At 47.0% G+C, this 17,850-nt stretch overlaps 1 protein-coding gene across 3 annotated transcripts in view; it reads left to right on the top strand.

Moving 5' to 3' along the window:
- SAMD11 (sterile alpha motif domain containing 11) overlaps window positions 1-17,850 on the top strand; it is a 203,160-nt gene that overhangs the window by 100,781 nt on the left and 84,529 nt on the right. For all 3 annotated transcript variants that reach the window (XM_061601276.1, XM_061601277.1, XM_061601278.1), the window contains one exon: window positions 8,941-9,065. In XM_061601276.1, the coding sequence (XP_061457260.1) occupies window positions 8,941-9,065 (125 nt within the window). The remainder of the gene's footprint in view (window positions 1-8,940; window positions 9,066-17,850) is intronic.

A 17,850-nucleotide genomic window follows, 5' to 3' on the forward strand; every position in this document is an offset into this window, starting at 1 on the left:
TGCTGATGATACCCAGCTCTATTTCTCTGTAACATCTGAATCAGGAGAGGCCGTGCAAGCCCTGGACCGCTGCCTGGACTCTGTGGTAGGCTGGATGAGGGCCAATAAACTGAGTCTGAATCCTAGCAAGACGGAGATGCTGTGGGTTGGTGGTTCCCAAGTTCGGATAATTGGTCAGTTGCCTGCTTTGGATGGGGTCGTACTCCCTCTGAAAGAGCAGATCTGTAGTCTGGGGGTGCTCCTGGATCCATCTTTGTCGCTAGAGGCCCAGGTGACCTCCGTGGCTAGGAGTTCCCTTTACCGGCTTTGGCTGGTGAGACAACTGCAGCCGTTTCTGGACTGGGATAGCGTGACCACTGTTGTCCACACACTGGTCACCTCTAGGCTGGATTACTGTAATGTGCTCTATGTGGGGCTGCCCTTGAGGTTGGTCCGGAAGCTGCAGCTGGTGCAAAATGCGGCGGCGAGACTGCTCACTGGAGCAGGGTATCGCCAACATGTCACCCCGCTGCTGAAAGAATTGCACTGGCTGCCCATTTGCTACTGGGCCAAGTTCAAGGTTCTAGTTTTGGTGTAAAAAGCCCTATACAGCTCGGGACCAGGATACCTGAAAGACCGTCTTACCCCTTATATACCCAGTCAATCACTGCGCTCTGTAAGTGAGGGCCTCCTGCAGATACCATCTTATCAGGAGGTCCAGTCCGCACAACATAGGAAACGGACCTTTAGTGTGGCGGAACCTACCCTGTGGAATTCCCTCCCTTTGAATATTAGGCAGGCGCCATCTCTGCTATCTTTTCAGTGCCTTTTGAAGACTTTCCTCTTTCAACAAGCCTTTTAAGTTGAGACCTATCCCAGTCTGCGTCTGTGTTAGAATTGCTTGTTAATATGTTTTAACCCCTTTTTACAGATGTTTTTAAAGCTTTTTAAAAATGTATTTGACTTTTTTTGTTTTAATGTACTTTAAGGTCTGTTTTTATGATGTTTTAAAGTGTTTTAGTGCTTTGTTTGCCGCCCTGGGCTCCTGCTGGGAGGAAGGACGGGATACAAATTAAATAAATAAAAAATAGACATCTCAAGTGTCAAAAGCCAGGGCAAAGAGAGAGGTGCCTTCAACGTAAGATGGGAGCTATACAGTGAAGGTGCCAAAGGCGCTTCTTTGTGTGTGTGTGGGGGGGGGGAGTTCCATTGCTTATGGACTGCCATAGAGAACCTTTGGGCAACCAAGTCCTACTCAGTGTGTGTGTGTTATGTGCCTTCCAATTGATTTTGACTTATGGCAACCCTATGAATCAGCGACCTCCAATAGTGTCTGTTATAAACCACCCTGTTCAGATCTTGTAAGTTCAGGTCTGTGGCTTTCTTTATGGAATCAATCCATCTCTTGTTTGGCCTTTCTCTTTTTCTACTCCCTTCTGTTTTTCCCAGCATTATTGTCTTGTCTAGTGAATCATGTCTTCTCATTATGTGTCCAAAGTATGATAACCTCAGTTTAATCCTTTTAGCTTCTAGTGATAGTTCTGGTTTAATTTGTTCTAACACCCAATTTTTTTGAGGTCCATGGTATCTGCAAAGCTCTCCTCCAACACCACATTTCAAATGAGCTGATTTTTCTCTTATCCGCTTTTTTTACTGTCCAACATTCACATCCATGCATAGAGATCGGGAATACCATGGTCTGAATGGTCCTGACTTTAGTGTTCAGTGATACATCTTTGCTTTTGAGGACCTTTTCTAGTTCTCTCACAGCTGCCATCCCCAGTCCTAGCCTTGTTCAGATTTCTTGACTATTGTTCCCATTTTGGTTAATGACTGTGCCGAGGTATTGATAATCCTTGACAAGTTCCATGTCCTCATTGTCAGCTTTAAAGTTACATAAATTTTCTTTGTCATTACTTGTGTCTTCTTGACGTTCAGCTATAGTCCTGCTTTTGTGCTTTCCTCTTTAACTTTCATCAGCATTCGTTTCAAATCATTACTTGTTTCTGCTAGTAGTATGGTATTGTTTGCATATCTTAAATTATTGTTATTTCTCTCTCCAATTTTCACACCTCCTTCATCTTGGTCCAATTCTGCTTTCCGTATTCTGTATTCAGAGTAGACCTATTGAAATTAATGAACCTAAGTTGGTAATGTCTATTAACTTCAGTGGCTGTGTTCTGACTAGGACTAAAACTGGATACAGACCCTTAACTCAAGCATTCTACACTGCAACATTTTGTTACAGGTCCCATTTTTCTCACACATTCCTGATGCTGTGTAATATGTGAAGGAGCCATTACTTATCAGTAAAACTGTTAGATGGGGGACATAGTTTGATTTATTTGTGTGAGAGATTGAATGTTCCTTCTGCATTCCACCCTCCCTTTTCTCCTCTGTGCTGTCAACACTGGAAACCTTCTAAAGCATTAATTAGCAAAATGCGGGTGGAGGGAGAGAATTGCACAAATTGAAAATGGTTACGGCAGCCTTCAGTCCTTCAGGAGATTATCTGTCGTCTCCTCAACCTCTCAGGAGATACCTATCTCTCTCTTAGGCCTCCTTCTCTAATCTGTGTGTGTGTGTGTGTGTGTGTGTGTGTGTGTGTGTGTGTGTGTGTGTGTGTGTGTGTGTGTGTGTGTGTGTGTGTGTGTGTGTGTGTGTGTGTGTGTGTGTATATATGTATATATATGTATATATATATATATGTATATGTATATATATATATGTATATGTATATATATATATATATGTGTGTATATATATATATATATGTATATATATATAAAAATAATATGCTGCTGGAAGGGATCAGACGGCTAATCTGATTTTGTGTGCATATTTGGGGGAGGGAGGGTGTGGAATATTGGTTAAAAGCCACCCAAGTTTGCAATGTTCATTAGAAGGAAGGGTGTCTTGCTTTAAAGGAGGGCATCTATCCTTTCTTTCCAGGCTGGCCCTCCTAGTTTGAAGGCTCTCATGTGATGCCGTTCTGTTATTTTTAAACTTCCTTGCTCGCCTATGACTGCTGCCTTGTGCCAATTCAGATTTCAAAGATTCTGGACAGTCAAAAGAAAGACTTACTTCTTCACACAGTGAATGCTTAAACTATGGAATTTGCTCCCACCAGAGGCAGTGATGGCCACCAATTTGGATGGCTTTCAAAAGAAGATTAGACAAATTCATGAAGTAGAAGGCTATCAGTGACTGCTAACCATGATAGCTCTGCTCTTCCTCTGTAATTGGAGGCCGTATGCTTCCGAAAACCAGTTGCTGAAAACCTCAGGAGGGGAGAGTTGCTCTTGCGCTCAGGTCCTACTTGTGGGCTTCCCATTGGGGCATCTGGTTGGCCACTGTAAGAACAGGATGATGGACCACTGGCCTGATCCAGCAGGCTCTTCTTACATTCTTAAGGACGCGTTTCAGCCAGACAAAAAACACTCAAGGAGGGTGCAACGTACGGCTGGTGAGGTGCATGGCCGGGGTGGTAGTGGCTAGGGAGAGTCTGAAGGGCTAGGTAGAGAGGCTTGAAGGGCTGCATTTTGCCCCCAGGCCTGAGGTTCCATACCCCTGGTGTTGGCCATTCTGAACTAGGTGGGCCAGTGGTCTGACTTGATCGAAGGCAGCTTCCTCCGTTCACACTGCCTGGACCTAGAGCAACAACCGACAGTAATTTTAATGCAGCACCTTTCCCCAGTGCGGCAGAAAGTTTCCTGCTTCCGCCAGGATGACCTTTGCTGGATTCTTGTGGAGCAGCCTTTTTCAACCTGCCACCTTCCAGATGTTTTGGACTTCAACTCCCAACAACCGTCCTGGCAGCATGGGGCATCGAGTTGGAGAACGTCTGTTTTGGAGGAATAGTTTAAAAAGAAAAGTTGGGAGCCTAGCCTGCAAAATGAGGATAAAACATTCTGCACAGAGGGCTCTCTTCAGATGTGGGCCTTCCTGGACAGCAACATGACCCATTCCTATGGGGATAAGTTAGTGCAATTTGCATTGAAGTAGTTACCTTTCAGCCACCACCAGTGACAAAGAATTTGCATGGATGGAGTCGCGTGCAGACAAGTGAGCAGGCTGACAGAGGAGGGATGGAGGAAAGAGGCAACCCCTTCCCACCCACCCCAGCATACAGCTCCTGATATATTCTCCCCAAGGGAATCCAACCCTCAACAGAAAAAAGGAGGGGCTGTTCCTGCAAATCCTTGCCCAGCCCAAAAGTGGGAGCAGAGGTCGCAGTGGGGATTATCTATGCTCTCACAACACTCAGGAACTCCTAACAGCTTTCTCTGTGGCAGCCCCTAAATTGCGGAATTCCTCCCCAATAATGGTACAGCTAATACCATTGTATACCTTCCAGTGGACGCTGAAGACACACCTCTTTGCCCTGGCTTTTGACACCTGCGGTGTACATATTCTAGACCCTGCCATCTTCTTGTGATTGCAAATTGTGTGTGTGTGTGTGTTTTAAAACTAATTTTAATGTTGTAATTTTTTGTAGTAACCCGCCCTGGGATCTTATCGCGAAGGACATGTAGTAAAACCAAATAGTAATAATAATGATGATAGTGATGGTGTTAAGCAAAATGTATGGAATGTAGAGAAGCATTCAAAGCTTCGATTCCTCCACACCTCACAGTTTTCAGTCTTAAGTGGCGCAGTTCCACTTTAGAAACGTCATTTTGCTTTCTGCATAAGCCAGGCCATGGAACATTGTGCTCACCAGAAATACCATCCCTGTGATCAGTGCATCTGAAAGAAAACAGGGGCACAGAGCCTGGTGTGGTGGTTGGGTCATAAGCCTATTAAACCCGCTGGTATGTCCACCATGTCAAACTTCCCTCCCCCACCCTCCAATAGCCTCCTTTTCCTGTTGTGCTGATGACAGCTTTTATCTGCCCTCTGTCCCTGACATCCGGAGATATTGATTTGCATGATTAAGAGGAACCGATAATCGCTTCAAATTAATCCCCTAAACTTCTTTAGAAGTATTTTGCATAATGCATCTCAAAGGTGGCATCTAGGCAAGGATAAGCCTTGAAATTGCTTGCTTGTGGTGTTGTGGGGGCAGGTAGGGAGAGGAGGGTTTCCTGTAAGCCGTAACTCTAGGGATTGCATAAAGATGATTCCACCTTGAACAAACTGGGTAGGTAAAAGGGGTGGGATTGTGGGTAATATACAGGTTTGGCAGGGCAGAGCAGAGCAGCAAGGGATGAGGCACAGGAGAACAGATGACATACAAGCCTGCCATCGTCTGAAAATCCAGAGTCAGACACCCATCGACAGCACCTACATCTAATGACTTTTCTGTCATAAACTTTATCTGATTAAGCAGAATGCTGGGCTGGAGATTAGCTCTCTCCCCCCCCCCTTTTCTCCCACACTCTGGACGGGATCATTGGAGCAGCTCCTCAGCACTCCTGGTCCGAGCCACGGAGGGATGCGGTGTCCGGGAGGGCTATATAAAGAGAGGCGGTTGCTAGGTAATTTGGCAGATAATGCTCAATCCTGTCACCCCAGCAGTCCCAAGTGAGGGTAGTCTTTGTAGAACCAGTGAATGGGCGGTCATGTGCTGCATCTTGCCGATGCGCAGAGTGAGGCCACTGGCTGTGTGAGTATGACCCTTCTTGGGAACTGTCCTTGGCTTAATTCTTTAATGTTGTGGAATGTTTTCTTGCCTCTGTAGTCCTTGGAACACGGAGGGGAGAAGAGAAATCTGTGGAGATTTTTGGTTTGATTTTTTACTATTGTGCAATGTTTTCACACCTCTGTAGTCCTTGGATGGGGGAAGAGAAATTTGTTGAGGTCTTTGGCTTAATTCTTTGGTGTTGTGGAACATTTTCAAGTCTCTGTAGTCCTTGGAAAACAGAGAGGTGAAGGCAAATTTGTGGAAGTCTTTGACTTAATTCTTTAATGTTCTGGAATGTTTTCACGTCTTTGTAGTCTCTGGAATATGAAAGGGAGAAGACAAATTGATGGACGTTAGGTCCAATGAATGCTGCTAGCTGTCATGGCTAAATGGAGCCTCCACATCCTGGGAAGGCACTCAAGTGGACTGGTTACCCCAGGGTTGTGAGTTTGCTTATGTCTCCTCTTTCTACCAGTCAGGAAGTAGAGCTGATGGGTTGTGTGCATGTATGTGTTCTTAAAGGAAAGGGAGCCCACCTGTCTAGATCAGATAATGCTACTGAGATGATGTTATTCAAGAATTGTTGCCTGAATTTCCTTGCTTTCCTCCCTGTTCCTCTTCCCCCTCCCCTTTTCGTGTCATCTCTATTAATTGTGAGCCTACAGGCAGGAACTGTCTTGTCTTTTTAAAATATCTGTACAGCGTCAGAAAAGTTTAGACGTTTGATAAGTGATAAATAATAATACCAAGACTAATAAGACTTGCAGCTTGTCATGTTTTTGTCTGAATGGACTGGACATTGTGATGTTTCTGAGGGTTGTCAATCTTAATCCCCAAACTCTTTTTTCTCAAAATGCTGGCAGTTTGGGGGATTGCTTTATGCTGAAAACAGTCCCAGGGGAATCAGATGGGGTCTGTTGCAGGCAGACTGCTGGACTAGATAGACATAGGAAGCTGCCTTATATGGAGTCAGACTCTTGGTCCATCTAGCTCAGTATTGTCTACACGGCCCATCAGTAGTCCTCTAGGGTTTCAGGCATTCCCAGCCCAACCTGGAGATGCTTGGGATTGTACCTGAAATCTTCTACATGCGAGGCAGATGCTATACCACTGAGCTACAGTCTTTGGGTGGCTCTAAACGAAGAGAGTTTATCCTAGAGCTGGCTTGCAGCATTTAGAGGCTGGCCCTCTAAAATGCAACCAATTGGTAACTTGAGTTCTTTACAGCTTGGAATATGGGTGGTTTGTAGAATCTCAATTGATGGAATGAAATGCAAATGAGTCTACAATTGTATGTTCTTTAATACTGCATGTCCTTATACATAAGGGTGTGTGTGTGTGTGTGTTTATATCTCATCTGCACGTGTGGAAAGGTTTTCTTACAGGGCCTGCCAAACGTCATATCACAGGAGATTTAGATACATGTGGGCCAGTCTTCAGAGCTACCAAGTTAAGTTGAGGCAAATGAAAGAGGTCAGCCTCAGAAACGGTTGGCACAGTTGCACTGCATTAAGGGGGAAAACAAGATCTCATTGCTCATCAGAATTACGACCATGGTATAGACTGAGAAGAGTATCGCGGTGAATGTTTGAAGTTTGAAATTTGGTGAATGTTGACGTTTATGGTACATCTGAATGCTGGCTTTCTGAATAATGCGTCTGTAGATAGATATCTGGGTTTTTTTGGGGAAAACACACCAGCAAATGCCAACAATCTCACCTAGATGACTGTCAGAATTCACTGGTGTTCCTGACATTCTAAAACTGTAGCAGGAATTGTCAGCGCTGGCTCCAGAGGTGGGTGACTGGGCACCAGCATTTCAGCAGCACTGCAGGCTCTCCCTTTATTTAAACGGAACACCTAGGCAGGTTGGAAGCACTGGGAGATAACTTTCAGCTTATGCTCCCCTTACTTCTTCCAGGTCAAGGGGTGAGGGCTGCTGCAGATAATGTCTTGCTGGAAGACCTCAAGAACTCTGGTGTTGACATTGCTCTTCCCCCCAAATATCTTTGTTATATATGACATATACACACGTAGGAAGCTGCCTTATACTGAGTCATACCACGGGTTCATCTAGCTCAATATTGTTTACACTGACTGGCAGCAGCTCTCAAAGATTTCAGGCTCTCTCAGCCCTTACCTAGAGATGCCAGAGACGGAACCTTCTGCATGCCAAGCAGATGCTCTACCACTGAGTTAAAACCCTTCCCCCTTAAAAAAAATATAAACAAATCTATATGTATTGGGGGAATGTCTCTAGACTAATGACGGCTTCAGGGTTGTCGAGGCCCTTTGGCAAGGAAAGAGGTTTGTTTTAGCCCTGCCTCCTTCGCCTCTGGCCTTGGCCAGATACAGATCCAACCTTCTCGCTGAAAGAGGTTCCCCACCCCTGTTATATGCAAATGTACGTTCATAACATGAGACAACAAGCAGTGACAGCTTGTAACCCAAAAAGCGTCACTTGCAACAGAGATAGAAGAAAAGAGCACCACCATGTCCATAGCCTGCTTACAGTTGCTCCATAAAAGCAGTGGAGACCAGATGTGTCTTCAGAGCCTGGTTGAAGCTTGCCTGATCTCAGGTGGAAGCATATTCCACAGATGCGGAGCCACCACCAAAAGAGCTCTGTTCTGCAACCCCACCAACCTGATTTGTTGTTGTTGTTGTTACCCACTGCCCTTCACCAATAGGTCCCAGGGCAGGTCACAACAATATAAAATGCATCATTAAAAACGGTTTAAAACAGATACGGGCGAAGGTGGTCTTGGCTTGAACTACAGTTTTAAAAATACAGGCAGCAAGAAGGAAGAACTTGTGTAACAACACAAGGAGGTCAATACTGAAGGGGAACAGGAAACATGAATGTTACTTTTTTTAAGGCCCCTCCGGACTGCTCTTTTATTGTGGGTGCATTCTGCAACATGTTCTTAATAATGGTGTGTTTGTGATAGTTGCACCCTGCTTTCGTTTGTTCTGCTATGCTTTCTCAGTGCAGCCACGTCGCTGCTGCCTGGAAGCAAGACAAAAATGAACCAGAACACTTGGGGTATAAAAAGTGACAGGATTCCAGGAGGAAACTACAGGAAGTGCATTGACTGGAAATGAGGCAGTATGTCTGCCCCGTAACTTTTGCAGGCACACAAGGGGTGGGATCTCGTGTGGCCTCCCTGATAGCATCATGAGCGCAAATCGTCATGATTGCACAACGCAGAGGGGCCCTTAATATATCATGGGGTGAACTTGTGGAGCAGGTCAGGTCAAACAGCCTAAGCAGATGCTTGCCAGCACTTGGTTGTGTAAGTGAACCCCTTTCTTCCGTCTTCTTCCTCTCACAGCCGGGACAACGACCTCACCTCCTTCATCTCCAACCTCCACCAGAGCCGCCAGCTCGTTATGCCAGAGACCCAGAACCGGTGCGAATTCAAGAGAAGCAGCTTGGATGTTGGCTTGGGAGCAGCAGGTAAGCGCTTGTCCTCACCTCTTCCCCCTCCTCCTCACCTGTGTATTTTGTCCCTGCCCCTGGATGCTTGGCTGCTGTCAGGGACATAGGAAGACCAATTTTGTTTAGCTCCTACCTGGCCCATTCCAAGCCTCTCCTTGGTTTTTACCCTCTCGGCGGGAGGCCTGTATGTTCAGAGCATGCTCTGCCAGAGAAGCAAAGCAGCCTCTGGAGAGGGTTTAGCAGGCAGTGAAGCAGAAAGAGACCTTGGCTGGGTTTGTAATTGCATTAATCAGAAGCTTGTCGCATAGTGCCTCCATCCCTGCCAGCCCCCTTGTTTGAGTGGCTGGCTCGACTTTATGCTGTGGTCTGACCTTTGTGGGGTTTAGCAGGCTCCGGCTTATCTTCCTGTTGAACGAGAGAGATTGAAAGGCAGGTTGTATCTCTTGCTGGGCCTTCCTCCCATTGACAGCACTGGTGGGAAAGAGGTGGGCTGGCTTCTGAAAGACCGACTGCAACAAGTGATACTGTCGGTCCTGTTGTCAGCTCTCTTTATTTTCACAAGCAGCTGATGAGGGGAAGAGATATCCCTCAGAGGTAGAGCGTCTGCTTTGCCATACTGAAGGTTCCGGGTTCAGTCCACAGCATCCACAGGTAGGGCTGGTAATATTCAACCTGTCTGAAACCCTGGAGAGCTGCTGCCAGTCAGTGTAAACAGTACCGAGCTAGATGGACCAATGGTCTGACTCAGTATAAGGTGGTTTCCCGTGTTCCTATGTCTTAAGGGAAGGGCCATAGCTCAGAGGTAGAGCATCTGCTTTGCATACAGAGGGTCCCAGGTTCAATCCCTGTCATCTCCTGTTAGAGCAGGAAGAGATCCTTGTCTGAAATCCTAGAGAGCATCTGCCAGTCAATGTGGACAATACTGAGCTAAATGGGTCAGTGGCCAGACCAAGTATAAGGCAGCTTCCTGTGACCTGGTGACTCAGAATATAACTAACCCCTGAAGGGTGGAGAGGGGGAGCATAAAGATAACTGCTAAGGATCCAGAGAGGCAGCAAGTGGGGATGCGTGGTGAGGACTGTCCAAGTCTTCTGCTGTGGCTATTTCTATCTCTAGATACATTAAAATGTAAGAAATCATCTTGCTGCAGTTCTCTTTGCCCCAGACAGGTGGCACTATGAACTACAGTGTGGCTGCCGCCTCCCAGCCAATTGCACTGAAGAGACGGTCCAGCAGGAGAAACAGCGCAGGAAGGAGAAAGGCGGCCAAAAGTGGCAGATTACCAGGCCAGCTTCCCTCTGCATCTTGCTGCTTTCCTCCTTCCCGCGCTGCTCCTCTTACCACCTCATTCTAATTGGCCAGCCAACGGCAGCAGCAAGGCAGGCAGGAAGGCAGTTGGACGTGCAAACAACCAACTGCGGAGCCCATGTGGGTGTGAGGCAGGCCAGCTTTAGGTGAGCAAGGTGGCATTGCAACATTGGGTGGTTTGGCAAGAGGGGGTTACCTGGGCTGAAGAGTGTGCAGGAACGCCAGCCCCTAGTACTTAATAATTTTATTTAGGGCATTTGCATCCCTCACTTCCTCAGGAGCTTAAGGTGGCATGCATGGTCTGCCCTCATTTTATTTTCAGGACAAGTCTGTGAGGCAGGTTGAGCTGTGAGAGAGCGTGACTGGCTCGAGGTCACATAGGACACAATCTATGTGTACTCAGCCCCAGAACGTTGGTGCTATAAAGAGTTCCTGGGTTTCAGTAGGAAGCAAATGAGACGTGCATTGATTGGAAATAAAGCCTTTGTTTGCCACCCTGGGCTCCTCCTAGGAGGAAGGGCGAGATATCAATTTAAAAAATAAATAAAAATAAATAAATGCCTGCTCCGGAACTTTTGCAGGCGCAAACCAGTACTGAAAGCAAGATCGCGTTATAACTGCCTCAACACCATAACTATGAATGCACAATAAAAAGGATGTCTGGAGGGGCCCTGTTTGTAGTTGAATATGCCCCCTCCCAATTATTAACACATGACACCTGAAAAGCAAAATAATCTTTAGTACGAATACATAGATGCACTGAGCAGCTGGAAGATTCCACACAGGCAAAAGTACTGTTTCACACAGCACATAGCTGAACGATGGAATTCACTCCCTCAAGATGCAGTGGTGGCCACCAACTTGGATGGCTTTAAAAGAGGATTAGACAGGGACATGGAGGAGAAGGCTTATTCATCAGTGGCTACCAACCTACGCTGTCCCTCCACGTTCGGAGGCAGTATGGCTTTGAATACTAGTTGCGGGAAACTGCAGGAGGGACACTGCTCTTGCGCTTAGGTCCTGCTTGCAGGCTTCCCATTGGGGCATCTGGTTGACCACCATGAGTTTAGGATGTTGAACTCGATGGGCCACTTGCCTGATCCCACAGGACTCTTCTTATGTTGTTGAATAAATATAATAAAAATAAAAAGGGGTGGGGTGCCTTGTATTTTCACAGAGGGGAGGACACCCCCCAATCAGACAGGTACAACTTGGCCTTCTGCCCAGCCAGTACATGTGAGAGAGGAGGGTAGGGTGTGGGATGTTGGGAGAGAAGCTGGCGCTGATAAAATCTAATTGCCCCATCGATTGCTCTCGGAGCTGCCGTGGGTTGCCGCTTAATGATTGAGATATTCTTAACGTGTTTGATGCAATGCTTAGCTATATCTCGCTCTGCCCAGCCCACTGGGAACTGTAAGGTATTACAGGGATCTCTTAATCATGGAGTGAGGCAGCCCCCCCCCCTCCCTGCCCGGCAGCAAAAGATTTATTATAATTATTGCTAGGGCTTGGCTTCGCTCTCTGTGCAAGAATGCAGAGGTAGGATTGTGCTACGTGGGGGGGGGGGTTGGGGGGGTGTTATTAAACACACTCAAACATTGTCTTGCTGATGAAATCCACTGAAGACGAGGCTAAATTAAACCAATGAGCATAGCTGGAAAAAATGTCCTGGCTAACTCTCGGCTAGCGATGGGTGAACCTGTCCGTTTTGGTTTCTCGTTTTTCCAGTCTTATAAGTTGGGTTTTCCACATTTCCCTATCAGTTTGTGATTTTTTTAAGTCCTCATGAAAACAGAAGTCCTCATAAACATAAATCACCATTACGGTTCGAAAGCTAAAATTTCAAAGGCTGGCTGCATTTTGCTTCATGCGTAGTTTCAGAAGGTGCAAATTAGGTAGATTTGCCTTTAAATATGAACTGAATCGAATTTCTCCCCCAGCCCTGTGCTGCCAGCCCAGTTTTTCTGTAATTTAAGCTGCCACCACCACCATCTTTCAAGCAGAGCATGCCTTATAGAAGAAATGGAAATGGACTGCCTTCAAGTCAATTCCGACGTATGGCAACCCTATGAATAGGGTTTTCATGGTAAGCGGAATTCAGAGGGGGCTCACCATTGCCTTCCTCTGCCTTATAGAAGTGTTATGTAAAGGAAACGGCAGTAGCTTTTGAGAACTGAACACAGTTCAGTGTGCCTCTGAATACCAGTTGCTGGGAACCACAGGAGGGGACGCTGCTCTTGCACTCAGGTCCTGCTTGCAAGCTTTCGAGAAAGACATCTGGGTGGCCACTGCAAGAACAGGATGCTGGGCTAGGTGGGCCACTGGCCTGATCCAGCAGCCAGGCTCCTCTTGGGTTCTTACATCCACACTGTCACACTTAATATACTGAACGGTTACTGCAGAGGCCTCGATGGTTGCTGGTGCTGCTACTCATGAAAAGCGCAGGGATGTTTGGTGCCTGCAAGGAGGAGCTGCAGCTTCAGGAGTGGGTCTTGCCTGGGACTTGGTGGGTGGGGCATGTCGTAAAGCGAGTCCTGTAACTCCTCCTACACTGTTGCGTCATGCCTTGGAATGTGGTACGGGTGGCATTTGTTTCCCCTCCCCCCAAAAAATAGCTGGTATAGCCCTACTCACCTTCAACAAAGGCCCGTGTTGCAACAGGTGGGTTATTCTACTACAAGCAGGTATATGCACTTGACTCTACAGGGACTCCACCCTTTTTAAGCCTGTGGGGGCACTTTTTGGATTTTTGAGTGCGTGCTGTGGGTGCCTCCCCCTCTGGCTACTTTTTTCTCTCACTTCCCCAGAATGGCTGAGATGTGTCTGATCATGCCTCTTGCGTGCCTGGATGGAAGATAAGAGAAGGGTGTTGTGAGTGTGTGTAGAAACTAGCCTGCTGTACAAAGGTACATGAAAGGTTGTCACACAGAGGAGGGCCGGGATCTCTTCTCCATCGTCCCAGAGTGCAGGACACGGAAGAATGGGCTCAAGTTGCAGGAAGCCAGATTTCGACTGAACATCAGGGAAAACGTCCTAACTGTTAGAGCCACACGACAATGGAATCAATTACCTAGAGAGGTAGTGGGCTCTCCGACACTGGAGGCCTTCAAGAGGCAGCTGGACAGCCATCTGTCGGGAATGCTTTGATTTGGATTCCTGCATTGAGCAGGGGTTGGACTTGATGGCCTTATAGGCCCCTTCCACTATTCTATGATTCTATGGTAACACTGACATCTGTTGCTCCGCACACATCAGCCTCTGTCCCCACCCACCCCTGGCATGTGGCCCCTGGAAGCTTACCCAGAAGGGAATGCCCACCCCTCGGGCTGAAAAGGATTCCCCAGCCTTAGTTTATATACTGCATAGTCTGTCCAATATTGCCTGCTTTGTAGACCGTGGCTACTGATAATTAGATTGTCTCCTGTCCTGCAAATCTGCACCAGAAGAATGCAAAAGAAAAATACCGATCTCAAAAAATTTGCTTTAATTTGTTCTTGATTGCAGGGCCTATCCCCCTTTTTCCCCCTCCTTCCTTGCTTCCACACGTTGCAGAATTTGAAATTGTTCCTATGGAGCTTTGCATCTGTAGACTTTTGTACAGACTCTCCTTGCCACCTCCCGCTTCCTGCCACTCTTCACACCCCCTCCCCACTCCCCCCCCCCTCACGGATCAGATAAATGCGAAGCTGCCTACAAGGTGCTGTTCCCCTGCCACAAAGGGATTTTCTCTTTGTGCGAGAGGGGAGGATGATGGCATAAGGCCCTTTCTAATCTTAATTGAGAGCGACACACAAAAGGGGATGAGCACAAGAGCCGGGCCCCCGCCTGACAAAGGCACGGTGGCAAAAGCCGGCGGTTTGCACATCAAACACAGACTTAGAGCTTCTCTGAGAAGCTTGCTGCGTGTCTGTAAACAAATCCAATCCTTTCTATCCAGTTTGGCTAATTCACTCTGCCAGAGCATGCAAAAAAGCAAAGAGGGGCCGGTTGGAGGAGGGGGTAAGCTTATATGGAGACAGCGCTTGTCAAAAGAAGAGCGTGATCCACTTGCATGTCTGTAGGGGATGCTCTTACTCATACACCACACTGACTATAACATCAGCCTTCCCCTATGTTAGGGGTTCTTAACCTGTGGTCTATGGACCTCTAGGAGGTCTGTGAATGCACTTCAGGGGATTCGTGAACCAGGTGCAAAAAAATAAAAAATTTCCAATGCAATAAAATTAATTTTATTCATTTATTTATGGGGTTCCTTAGCTATCATCAGACTCTCGAAGGGGTCCATGACCCAAAAAAGGTTAAGAGTCCCTGCCCTATATGATCCCTGATTGGTTTGGACTACCCATGTTATATGATCCCTGATTGGTTGGGTCTGCCCGTATTGTACAATCCCTGAATGATTGGAACTACCCATGTTATTAATTCAAGCAAGGGAGAGATGAAACAACCTGTGGGGGGGGGTGCGCATGTGAATGGCACATCACAGTATTTTTTAATGTTCCTTTTGTTCCCCAGCTGATGTACAGGCTTTCCAAATGGAAACGGTTTTTAAAAATTATTTATTTAAACATCTGAATGTTGTTGGCGTCGGGCCACAGACATTGGAGCACCTAGGGAGCACTTACATGTAGTTCAGGCAGGATGGGACCTGGAGCTATTGAAACAGATATCGTAGAAGAGCCTATAAGGAGAACAAGAATCTGTTGTGGGCCATGGTTGACATTTGGCTGGCAAGAGGATGCAGAAGGACAGTCAAGCAAGTTGGCATAGTTGGAGCAGGAGTAGGAGAGGAGAAGGAAGCAGACAAGCAATAGGGGAAGAGTCGTAGCACAGTGGTGAGAGCATCTGCCTTGCATGCAGAAGGTTCCAAGTTCAATCCCCGGCATCTCCAGGTAGGGCTGGGGAAAGCTCCTGTCTGAATCCCTAGGGAGCCACTGCCAGTCAGTGTAGACTGAAACCCGGAGGGCCGCTCTAGTTTACACTGACCGGCAGTGGCTCTCCAGGGATTCAGAGAAGAGTGTTTCCCATCCGTACCTGGAGATGCTGGGGATTGCACCTGGGACCTTCTACGTTCCCATAAGATGTAGGAATCTCGGAGGTTGTCTTATACTGAGTCAGACTCTGTCTCCCAGCATTTTCCGCTCTGACTGGTACTGGCTCCCCAGGGATGCAGACGGGATATGCCCCGCCTGGAGATGCTGGCAACTGAACCTGCATTCGGTTGAGCTACGACCTTTTTGCCTTTTCTTCTAAGATCCCACAGGGAGTTGTAGCAGGCAATTAGACCCCACACTGGAGATGAGAGTGTGATTTAACTTTTCTGCCTTCCCTGTCATCTTCCCTGTTGTTGTTTTTAAAAAACCTTTAGTTTTATTGGCCATCGCATGAAACTGAGCAGAAAACCAACTCCATGGTGGTCAAGCTTCAGAGGTTCAATCACTGCCGCCTTTTCCTGCTACGGGAAAAGAACAGTTGTTTGAACCGGAGACCCAAGGACACCCTCCGTACTCTGGTGGGTCTGGTGTTTGTTTAAACTGAGAATGGGGTGGTTCCAATTGTCCTTAATACTCATCTGCTTGTTGGCAGTTTCCCCTCCACTGCATCCTGGCAGGATAATCCCCTTCCCACGCTGTTTGATTTTGAATCTGGGATCCTAAGACGTTGGGAAATGATATATGCAGATAGGTTTCTCGCTTCTCTCTCCTAGAGTACAGGTGAAATGGCATGCAGCATTATTCATATAATAGCAGTTATCATCTGATAACCTGAGTTATTATCTCCCTGCTTAAGGCATACTGCCTTTGATCAAACTGGGCAGGCACCCAGGAATGATATCAAAGTGAAAAAGAAGTTGCACGTTTCTGAACACTTCAACCACCAGCTTTCTTTTTTAGAGGGTGGGATTTGTTCCAAAATGTTCATAACACATTTTGGGGAACAAGAGCTTTCCTTCTTCAGGAGCCACTCTTTTTGTTGAAACACTGCAGGAAAAAATCTATTCAGGCTTTTGCCAGGGCTACATACAGCTCAATGTTAGGCATTGGCAACCACAATACACTTTTGGTGGACACTTGGAGAACCCTTTTCTCTCTCGTTTTCTTGCATTCAGTGCCTCTCCCCACCCCTTTTCTGTTGTTGTTCTGACTCTGGCTGCATAGACACCACACATACAAAGTACACAACTTCCTCACAAAGCTACAATTCCCAGCACTCTTAGAATCATAGAATAGTAGAGTTGGAAGGGGCCTATAAAGCCATCGAGTCCAACCCCCTGCTCAGTGCGTTTTAACAGTTCCCAGGATTCTTTGGGGGAAGCCATGGGCTTTAAAGGTGCTTCTAATGTATGGTGTGCTCTGGATGCTTCTCTGAATGGACCTAACATCATGTGTGTGTGTGTGTTTTCATCCCATTGAATCCTGAAGTTGAGTGAGGGGTCCAGCCCCTGAGTGTGCCTGAAGGGCGCAGCGATATAAAGGTTAAGCCGGTAATGTGGTCACAGCTCATAAATTAACCAGGGGGCTGCCCCCTCTGCAGATGCTAAAGGAAGGTATTGAACAGGCTTCCAGGACTACTTGTTGTTCTACAGATGCTGTGCTCTCTCTCTCTCTCTCTCTTGCGCTGTAGCAGTAGGAAACTAATTGGCTAAGGAACAGCTGCATCCCAGGGTTGGGGGTAGTGGAGAAGAGCCCAACCAATTAAGAACTCAGGGGAGACTTTGCAGTGCAAATCACCCCCTTCCAATTTCCCAGACACTAGCCTTTTCTCATTCTTGCCCCCCCCCCGATTCTATCCTTTCCTTGAGTTTTTTTTTCAAATTCATTTTTCTCTCCCTGTGTCAGCTGTGGGGACGGGCCATAGCTCAGTAGCAGAGCACTTGCTTGGCATGCAGAAGGTCCCTGGTTCAATCCCGGCATCTCCAGGTAGCACTGGGAGAGACTCCCCATTTGAAAGTCTGGAGGGCTGCTGCCAGTCAGTGTAAACGCTAGTGAGCTAGATGGACCAATAGGTCTGACTCAGTATAAGGCAACTTCCTACGTCTTAAAGGAAGGACCATTGCTTTAGTGGTAGAGCCTCTGCTTTGCATGTAGAGGATCCCAGACTGAGTCCCCAGAGAGGACTAGGAATGTCTTCAGGTCACGGTGGGGGAAAAAATAAAATGGTGGACGCCTGGAGGTTGCCATCAAGAAGTGTTGTGCTTCTCCTTTCAGCAGTTAAAAACTGGGGGGGGACTCTTATCTTGCTGCAAAGCAAGCTTCCTCATCCCTTATGCAGGAGGGCCCCCAACAGATGTCAAGGGCCGCCTCAAACCTGCAGCCATCTTGCGGGCAAAATCATTCATGAGATATACTTTACCACTAATACTGAGGGAGAAACTCACCTTGTGCTGACTCCTAAGAACATACAAAGAGCGCTGCTGCTGGATCAGTCCAAGGGTCCATCTAGTCCAGCATCCTATTCTCACCGTGGGCTACCAGATGCCCGCTATGAGAAACAC

Source organism: Rhineura floridana, chromosome 18 (genome assembly GCF_030035675.1).
Source record: "Rhineura floridana isolate rRhiFlo1 chromosome 18, rRhiFlo1.hap2, whole genome shotgun sequence".
NCBI lineage: Eukaryota > Metazoa > Chordata > Lepidosauria > Squamata > Rhineuridae > Rhineura > Rhineura floridana.